This window comes from Tuber melanosporum, assembly GCF_000151645.1.
Source record: "Tuber melanosporum whole genome shotgun sequence assembly, scaffold_52, strain Mel28".
NCBI classification, from domain to species: domain Eukaryota; kingdom Fungi; phylum Ascomycota; class Pezizomycetes; order Pezizales; family Tuberaceae; genus Tuber; species Tuber melanosporum.
Genome location: NW_003299098.1, coordinates 651,022 through 660,744, shown reverse-complemented (window position 1 = coordinate 660,744; position 9,723 = coordinate 651,022). Strand labels below are relative to the sequence as shown.

The window sequence follows — 9,723 nt, the reverse complement described above, 5'->3', positions numbered from 1 at the left end:
GAGGAGCTTTACTGAAAGCGAGAACCAGAGAGAGAATTAGAGATCAAACAAGAGTTGTATTAAGACCGATGTTGTTCTTGTTCGGATATTGAAAAGAGCTTATTGAGAAGAGGGAAGAGAACTAGAAACGAAAACAAAAGGAAAGAGTACAAGGAGAACAAGCGAGCTGCTTAACCACCGACATCCGGGTAATCCTCACGACCGAGCTTCCGCAAACAATCCATAATTTCCAACACACACACCCCCGACCTCCAAGTTTGCCATCGCGAGTGCTCGGGTGTGTATGATGATACCCCACGATAAAAAAAATATAAAAAACAGAGAATTTGCAAGTAATAACATACAAGCAGTTCAGCAGCTACCCATCATACCTACCACTGCCCAACCACCATGGGTGCAGAAAACCGCATAGAAAAGTGATTTCTCCCAGAGTTAGTTGGGCATGGAACGTCCCCTTCCCTCCAAGGGCATGGTTTCTTGCACGGTGAAGATACATTGACACAGAGCATACTCAGTTCATAACGCTCATACCAGACAGCTCTATGCGCGAACACCAAACGAAAAAGAAAGCCCGAAAAAATAAAGAAACATATCCAAGACATCCGCAGAGACGCAATGTCTCAAAAAAAAAAAAAAGACCCCGCAGTTCCACCAGCATGTTTCGTTCGGCCTCAAACGACACTTAGCGCCAAGCGCAACCACACGAGTGATCCATTATGAATACGTTTACTGGGCGTGTGCTCCCTGAGAGGTGGCGCCTAGTTCTATAGTTTCCTGCCAAAAAAAAAAAAAAAAAAACCCATACGATGAATCCATATATACCCGAGCTACCTACCAGAAATGTGCGATGCCATTTTCATGGGGAAATCAAAAAGGTTACTATCATACCATTATCTCCTCAGCGCTTCAACCCTGCGAGAATATTTCCAAAGGATATAGAAATCTTCAGACAACAGACTGGTGGCAGAAGAGGGTCGAGATTCGCCGCTACTGCTATCCTGCCATCCATCTGACCTCTTTTTTCTTGGGGGAAGAGGCACGTTTGTATGTATGATAAGGCTATCGATGTGAAAGGAGAATATATCATAGCTGGACGGTAAATTGTCTAAGCTGACAGACTTTCCTTCCTTCCTTTCTTCTTCAATACCAGGGAAATTAACACAAAAGTCAGTTTGCTGCAAACGACAAGATCCGTGGTCGAAGGAATACCGAAATCGAGGGAGGAATATATATATCAATGATGGTGGAAGAAAAAAAGGTGCAGGCCTAGCCGTGTATGAGGGATGGGCGTGCACAATGATAGACCATATTCATGACTTGTATGGTAACCCTTTGCACGGGGAATCCCGCCCCCACTTCCAAGTCGGACATCAACCACCAGGAGTGAGCCAGAGATGTCGCATCCAAACCATCGAGTGATACTTCATGTTTCATCCATGCAACCCTGCTGTTGGTCAGCGCACCATAGGTATGATACCATGACCCAAATATAAACCCACGATACCACACTCGCATAATATGATATCACACCCAGGAACGATCAAAAACTACACAAACAATTCAATCGACATCAAAATTCAAAATTCACATACTATCGTAGACCATGACAGACAAATAATCTACAACCCGAACCAAAAACACAAAACAGAACGCAAGAAAGAAAGAAATCCACAAGTCCCATCCCATCCCAGCCAGGTATCATAATATCAACGACAGACCATTTTTTCCTTGATAAGAAAAAGGTGGTAGAAGAATATACACAGAAATAGGAAAAAGGGAAAAGAAAGGGTGGCAGTTCATGATAGTAAAGGGCTATGCAACTCCTACACGCTAGGACTGCCTACCAAGGAGTAAAGAAATAAAACAAAATCCAGTTTTTTTTTTATTAGGAAAAAATAACCTTCCGTGCGCGCTCATTCGTTGACTTGTACGTGGTAAGATGAAGGGGGGAGGGGGGGTGAGCAACTAACGTTAACCAAGAAGCCAAAAAAAAAAAAAAATTTGAAAGGGTGATATCCGACCAACCGATGAACTATGGCTAGTAATGGACATACAAAAGAAAATGAAAGGCGTAAGAAAGTGGGGTTAAGAAAAGCCCCAAAAGTTCCTGACATGGAGATGATTAACATGAACGACCATAATTCCCCGCCACCCACAGCTCAGACTCCAAGACAGGCAGACAAACATACGAATTCAGTATGATAAAAAGCAATACATTCGTGACAACAATGATCCCTTCCTACTCCTACTCCTCCTACCCCACAAACTAGATTCACCAATCTACATGGCACAGCAGCGCATGCCGTAGCCATATTCTCTCCATCGTCAAATGTGGTCTGTCAACGCTGACTCACTCAGTCGCCTACCGATGAGATGAGTTCCCGGTCCCGGTTTGAACGATCGAAGTCAACTCCCCATGCCACCCCCCAAAAAAAAGAAAATCCAAACCTCGTATCACACGTTATACCCTCATAGATGACAGGAACATTCAGAAACACAGAGACAGACGCACCAAAGGAAATAGCAAGAAAAATAGCTGGGGCTGGAGAGAATAAAAGGGGGGGGGGTAACAGGGAATACAAACTAAGTACGTCAGCTGGGAGGGAAGAGAAGCAAGATTCTCAAAATGTTTAGCTCTTTCTCTCTGCCCCCAATGGCTATTTCGCAGCTCCAGACAAAAACCACCCCTGGACCCATGACAAATGAAAGAGTTAACTAAAGAGTTTGGACACGTTCAAGTAAGCACAAAAAGGAAAGAAAAGACGGAAAGAAAAACTCCAGTATCAGGTATGAATGACATGGTATAGAAATGAAAAACTATCAAAAGGGGGGGGTAAAAGAAGAAAAGAGAAAGCAAAAATCCAAATGTTGTTTTATTGTTTTTCCTAACTCTGCACGTGCAGCCAAAGCTTCGGATTCCGGCTCAGTGCGACAGCCAAATCGTTATCGCTCAACAGCTCGACATAAGTCCCTGAAGGCTCATCCTTATACCGGACAGAACTGATATCTGCTCCCAAACGCTCCTGTAACTTCTCTTGCAACTGAACGTAAGACACGTCCTTTGGCAGGCGAATTGCAATCAGGTCGTCACTGTAGGTAATCTTAACCTTCATGAACTGCCCCGGCTGTGAAGAGTTTGATCCTTGGGTTGCAGCGCTCATAGAACTATCTTGTCGGAGCATGCGTGGGGGCTGCAGATCAGAGCCCGAGCGAATGTGGACTTGCTGGGCTTGAGAGATGCCATTGGATCCTCCCATTCGTGGCTGTTGCCCGGAGCTCCGTGGAGGGGGTGCCGATAAACCGGGATATACATTTCCGCCATTAGTCCCATTAAGATTATGTTGTGAGGACTGCCTTGATGGTTCCCTCGATGAGTCGCTAGACTGTTGGGATGCTGTGGAACGTCTGTTATCGTGGAGGGAAACCTGCGATTGTCTATAACCGGTTGTTTCCACATCTCCGGGTCGAGGCGCAAATAGTTGCCTCACCAGTTTGCTCCTAGAGATATAGGTAGGCATACCCAACAATTTTTTGATGTACTCATCCAAACTCGTTCTCCTAGCGGCCGAAATAGTGTCGGTGACGTATGTTACGGGCCCCGGCATGTATGGTAAGGAGCGAGGTTGTCCAGTGTGACCGGCCTCCTCCTTGAACTCGTCTAGCAGAGAAATTTGAAAGTCGTAGAAATCCTCATAGAACCGGCATAGGATCCAGCTTCTGCCATCCTCCATTGTCGCGTTGAGTACGTACCAGTACCGACCATTCTCGAAAGAGTAACTATCGACGGATGCAGCCACAGGTGCCAAATATTGGCCCTGCGAGGACGATCTCGAGTGACGGTACTGATCCGGAGGACCGCCACCATTAGGGTACGCTTGGAGCGTCTAACAAAAGCGTTCAGCGATGTAGCAAAGCAAAGCATAAAGAGATGGATGGGTGGCAACATACATGTCTGTTCTGACCGTCACTTATCGACATGTTCTGCATCTGCCCCTGGGCTTGCGCCGTCTGTGCATCGAAGTCGAATCTACCAAGTGAAATGCTACTATTTTTGTACTCGGCAGCCATCCTCTTCCATTCCTCAACTTTTGGTACGCCAGCACGCGCAATCGCAGCTTGGGTGTCTTCGACGGTTTGGCCAGTAGCCATATCCCTAATCTCAATGAAATCCACCGGAATCAAGCCAGGACCACCGAGCCTACCAATCGGCTTCGCGACAAACCAGTCCTTATCCGATTGCGCAACAACTATAATTGCTTCACCGGCTTTTGCTTCCAGCTCGTCGGGTCTCTCCGCGGCAAAATCATACTGCACAACACCATAGAGGGGACTGCCAGATTTCCCAGCAGTACTCATAGCCCTCGGCCTCTCAGTGCCACTGGAAGAGGTGACACGCTCTTGCGATCCAGCGGTCGCGCCCCGATCAGAGTATCCCGAATCGGTCCTTAAAATATCACTGACGCCAGAAGCCGCAGAATCCTGACTCCCACGCCCGCCCTTACCCAATGTTTGAAAGTAAGGGACTGGGACCAATCCCCTCGCATTTGAAGCCGGATTGCATGCTTCGTACCATTCGGGGTCGTCTTCTCTCCCTATAACATGGAAAAAGTCACCCTTGGAGAAGCTTAATTCCAGATCGCTTGCTGCCGTGTAGTCGAACGATGCTCGAATCACCTATGTAAGAAAACGAATCCTAATTAGTCCCTGCTATCACTTTTCCGAGAATTTCCCATTCCCCTCCAAAGACACAAAATAAATAAGAAAGATATATTTCCTTCTCTCCCCTTCTCAACTCAGCGGATGACGGTGATGATGATGATGATAGTTCAAGAAACAAATAAACCCTATATTGAAGGGGGAACCAACTTTTTTAGGGGGTTGAATGGTGATGGCGGTCTTTGGCGTAATAGATAAGTGCGACGCTTTCGGACCCGAATATGTGTCGCCCTTGAGCGACTTTCGAATGCCCTGTATTTCAAAAGAAAAAAACGATTTATCACGATAAGCCTGTGTTCCACCTCTTCCTACAACACTTCTAGTCTTGGACTCTCGGGTCCGCTTGTTATCCACAAGCTGTGATAGCGAACGACCCACCTTGATCATATTTGTGAAATATCGCTTTGTGCGCAAACACCGGCAACGGGCGACGACAACTTAACAGAGTGAGTGGAAAGGGTAAGGAAACTATTTCGGGAAAGGAATGCGCGGCAGTGAAAAAGTGTGAGTGCGTGTGTGTGTGCGTATGCGTGTATGTATGAGTATATGTATGAGGGGGAGGGAGGTACGGGTAGGGGGGGGGGGGGTATGGTAGGCGAATGGATGAAGCAAGAGCAGGAAAAGAGAATAAAAGAATGCGTTATGCCCCTCCGAGATTAGCAGTGGATGTTGATGTCGGTTCCCTACTGCTTCTTCCTTTGTTGAGAGAAGGGTTCCGGTACCGTATGGTGTGGGGGTTGATGGACGGGGTGTGGAGGAGGAAGGAGGGAGGGAGGAGGGCGATAGAAATCTAGCGGGGTCGGACGGTAGGGTACAGAGTACAGTACGCGCGAGAGTGAGGGTTAGAAGCCGACGGATGGTGGACAAATTCCCTCTCCTTTTTTCTTTTTTATTGTTATTTATTTTTTCGATTTTTCTACTCGCCTATCGCCCCAGATGCAGGAAGAGTGGAACCTTTGGCACGAGTCGAGGGGAATTCAAGAACCGAGTGGACTGGGCAGGGCTGCAGAATGGGAAAGAGCGTACCGAACTCTTGCTGTAAGGAGGGAAGAGGGCGGGGAGGGGATGGCTGCAGACCCGACCGGTCTGTGCGAGCGGAGGGAGGCGGTTCCGGGAGTAAAAAAGTAGGGTTTTCGTCGTCAAAAGGGTAAACGGTTGACGCCCTCGACACAAGCACTCGCAGAATGGAGGAAGTTGAAAAAAGAAGTGTCGAGGAGAGCACGAGCAGGGCTCTAAAATCGATAATAGGAAGAGCGAGAAAAGTGAAAGGGAAGAAAAATTAGGGAGTTCTGATGGAGGTTGGCAGCATGCAGCAAGCCCCGGCGCGCGGTAAGGGGGGGCTCGAGCGAAAGGGTCCCTTCTCGGCCGGTGGAAACCAAGCCAACAGGGGAAGAAGAGTGGGGGAGGTTTGAGAAGGAGTTCAAAATTCACTGAAATCCAGCGCAGTACCGGTATGGTGGAAAAGGTGAATTTCAGTTAAATCAAGAGTTCAAGTTCAAAACCGTTCCTCGGGCGAAGTGGGAGGTAGATATGATCTTATGGCAGGCGATATTGGACCGTAGGGAGGGGGCAGTAGAAAGGGAGAAAAAAGGGTAGGTACTATGTACCGTAACTAGTTATGGTAACTCTTTTTTCAGACTCTTTCTATCTGGAGCACCTTTTGATTCGATGTTCGGAATTGTAAGTTAATTGCCACTAATAACGTCCTGGTGTTGTGTTTGCTGTTGATCCGATGCTGGTTCCAGATTTGAAAATACTCGAGATGATACTCGTACTGTACTGTACTGTACTGTACTGTACAACGCTGCCTTTTTGCTTTCAATCTTTCTCTCTTTCCTTCGCAATCTCACTCTATTCTCACTCGAGGGGAGGGGGAGGAGAGTAGGAGAACGAAAAAGGAAAAAAGAAAAAAAAAATACTAAAAAAGTGCCAGCTATCATGAAAGAGCGCCAAATAATAAGTTACGGTACAAAAGCAAGAGAAAAAAACATCCCCCCCCCGCTGCATAACCAAATCAAGACAGGCCTCTCTTCCAAAGAAGAAAGTAAATAAAGTGCCGTGATTATCTAACAGCAACCAAGGGAAGGAAAAATTTGCAGTCGGAGGGTGTAAACGCTATATTCCCTGTGTCTACTAGTAATAGCAGTTCTCCGGAGGACAGGGGAAGGGAAGGTCAACCATGGGGAGTGTGTATGAAGTAGGATATCATACAATATGGTAGAGTATGATACTAGTACAGTGTGCCCAGGAGTGAGGGGGAGGGGCAACTCTTCGGAAAAATCCAAACCTTTCCTTCCCCAACAGCCAAAAACAACCAACAATGGAAAAGAAAAGAAAAAGTGAACCTACCGATACAGTTGGTACTCGAGTACAGGACTCGAGTTATCTCTTGGAACAAAAGCACCCTATCGCACTCGTGATCCGTTTTACCCCCCCCACTAAAAAAAATAAAAAAAAAAAAAAAAAAAAGACAACAAAGTCCGCGAAAAATCTCGTGGCTGCCTTCGGCGAGACCCCAACACCCGGCAGGCGAGACAGGATTAGACTAGAACAGCTTATTTCTCACTCCCTCTGTTGCCTATGGAATGCCCTTGTAAAGCTCAGCCAGGGAGGACGTATTGGTCGCGAAAAGTTCTAGCGGTGTGCACCAAAGGAGTAAGTAGAGTCAAAAAGGAGTTGCGGCGCGGAAGCTATTACTGTAGTGAATTGAAATGAAATGAAATGCAGCCTGTCCGCCTTTCTGCTCGGGTACAGTACGAGTACTATACGCTGCTGCTGCAAGTATGATGCTGGAGAAACGGTAAACGGTACTGCACAGTGTTCTGCTTTCGACAAGATGGAACGGTAAGGACAAAAGAGAGGAAGGAAAGTCATACGGTACGGTAAAGTCCACTACGCGGTATATATGGGGGGGGAGAAAGAGGAGGCAGAAAACCTATTTTTTACTTTATTCTTTAATTTCTATTTCTTCTCCACCCCCCTTCCTTACCGCACGAACAAGCTGCACTTCCACCGTGTGTGTATTCCTGGAAAGTATCATACCCGTCTCATAGGATACGATACAATGGAAAGCCCGCCTGCCCACCTCCCTCTCTCCCATCGTCATCAGGCTCATAACAAAGTACCGGTACGGTGCAGTAACACAGAGATCGAAGAGTTCTGTATACGGTAGGTTCGAAGAGTAAAGTGCATCCCAATAACCATGGCGGTGCGGTACTGTAGTCCATAACCCAATTGATCACCCCGTACCGTACCGCAACTCTGCCTCCCAGAAAAATCAATTCCCGTTCCCTTCCCCCCCCCCAACCACCCCTCCTTCTCCCATCCACCACCTTATCATACGGTACCAACCCCTCCCACAAAAAGATGAAGATGAAGAAGAAGAAGAAGAAAAAGAAGAAAAAGAAAGAAGAGAATCACCCATTCCCAACGGTCGCATCGGTTCCTACATCACATCACCTCTAGCGCAACACCAATGACATGCCAGTACTGGTACGGTAGCCGCCCGCGACCCCCCAGCCTCCCTTCCCCAAACCGTTTCAATTCAAACACCTTGTCCACGTTCAATTCCCCCTCTCCCCCCCCCCCTCCGCCTCCTCTACAAGTACAGAAGGTGGAGGGGAGGAAGGCAAGGGGTATGGAAACTTGCCACGTGCTCGTCGTCAGAGGAATTGATACAAAAAAGTAATTATGATAATACACAAAAGTTACGGTTATGATACTGGACTGGATTTGAATTTTTTTCACAAATTGTCACTCGGGCGCGTCATGGAGGTGCCAGCCAGCCAGCCAGCGAGCCTGCCAGGGCTTGACTCGTCTGAATTGGCCCCGGTGGAAAAGAGGGTTCCTCGATGAAGTGCAACCGATTACTCGAAATCGAAACTGTGATTGGAAAAATGTGTGGTACCTTGCACTTTAGGGGAAGGTGGTGGGCAGGCATAGGTGGGTAGAGCATAAGTGAGGCGAACTCGAGTTTTACATTACGGTAGGGTACAATTACAATAAAGGCCCAAAATAAGGAACAGAAGTGTAACTATAATAACTATCCGGGGGAAACGTCAGGCGAAAATTCTTGGCTCGATTGCTCTCGCGATATGTTCGATTGTTCGATTGGTTGTTTTGGTCGGTCCCAGAATCCAATTAGAGCTTAACCTCTCCCGCGGTGCGGCGGGTAAGGGGGGGCATTCTACGAGTACTTGTACAGTGCAGTACAGTACGAGTAGTGTACCATTTACTCTAGAAGCTCCGCTCCGCGAGCACTATTAACAATAATACCTACTACTAGAACATAGTAATACTATATTCTCAAAGGATAGCACCACCACCACCGAGAATAAATTACCACTCATCGCACCAGCCGCATACACTCCGATAAACCACATACGGTGCTCCATCCTTAGACTATGCCTACCCCTATCGTAGTCCATACATCCCCCCCCCCCCACATCCTCTTCTCTTCTCTTCTCTTCTCTTCTCATCCCCATCCCCATCCCTCATCCCCTCCCGTCCCCCCAGATCCGAATATAACAGCGCCTTGGCGGGCGTACAGCATTATCATACCCGGAAGGAATAGAACCTTCTTTCCACCTTTTTTTTCCCTTTTTTTTCCCTTTTTTTTCCCTTTTTTTCCTTCTTATTATCTATAGCCTCGATGAGCGTAGCTAGCTAACTATCTGTGCACTGGTACCATGGTCCGAGTGCGAACCGCCCAGTCCGTACAGGTCCGCTGAGGTCCATGTATGATAACTTGAAGATCCTCCGTGACGTGACGTGACGTTGCTTATTCGGTACCCATTGCCCTGCACTTTGATGGAGGTTTTTTTTTTTTTTTGACAGCCTGGCTAGGTTGGGATAAGTTGGGGTTTGAGGCTCCTAGGCTAGGAGTGGGTGGTGAGTGAGTGGTGAGTGAGTGGGTGAGCGAGAGAGTGTATCGTGCATCGTGTTGTCTGCCATCATACCAATAGGTACAATACGTGTGGCGTAACGGGTGTTATCCACGGGTGATAA

At 47.3% G+C, this 9,723-nt stretch overlaps 2 protein-coding genes; both read right to left on the bottom strand.

The window, feature by feature from the left end:
* Window positions 1-1,851: 1,851 nt before the first annotated feature.
* GSTUM_00009142001 (uncharacterized protein) lies at window positions 1,852-2,129 on the bottom strand (the record flags this gene model as incomplete). XM_002840520.2 has 1 exon in its annotated part: window positions 1,852-2,129. One exon carries the CDS (start codon window positions 2,127-2,129, stop codon window positions 1,914-1,916), a length of 216 nt encoding a protein of 71 aa, XP_002840566.1. The 3' UTR covers window positions 1,852-1,913.
* A 1-nt stretch (window position 2,130) lies between these two features.
* GSTUM_00009141001 (uncharacterized protein) lies at window positions 2,131-5,148 on the bottom strand. XM_002840519.2 has 4 exons: window positions 5,095-5,148; window positions 4,867-4,968; window positions 3,949-4,674; window positions 2,131-3,884 (listed from the first exon to the last, which is right to left on the bottom strand). Exons 1-4 carry the CDS (start codon window positions 5,101-5,103, stop codon window positions 2,886-2,888), a joined length of 1,836 nt encoding a protein of 611 aa, XP_002840565.1. The 5' UTR covers window positions 5,104-5,148; the 3' UTR covers window positions 2,131-2,885.
* Window positions 5,149-9,723: the final 4,575 nt, after the last annotated feature.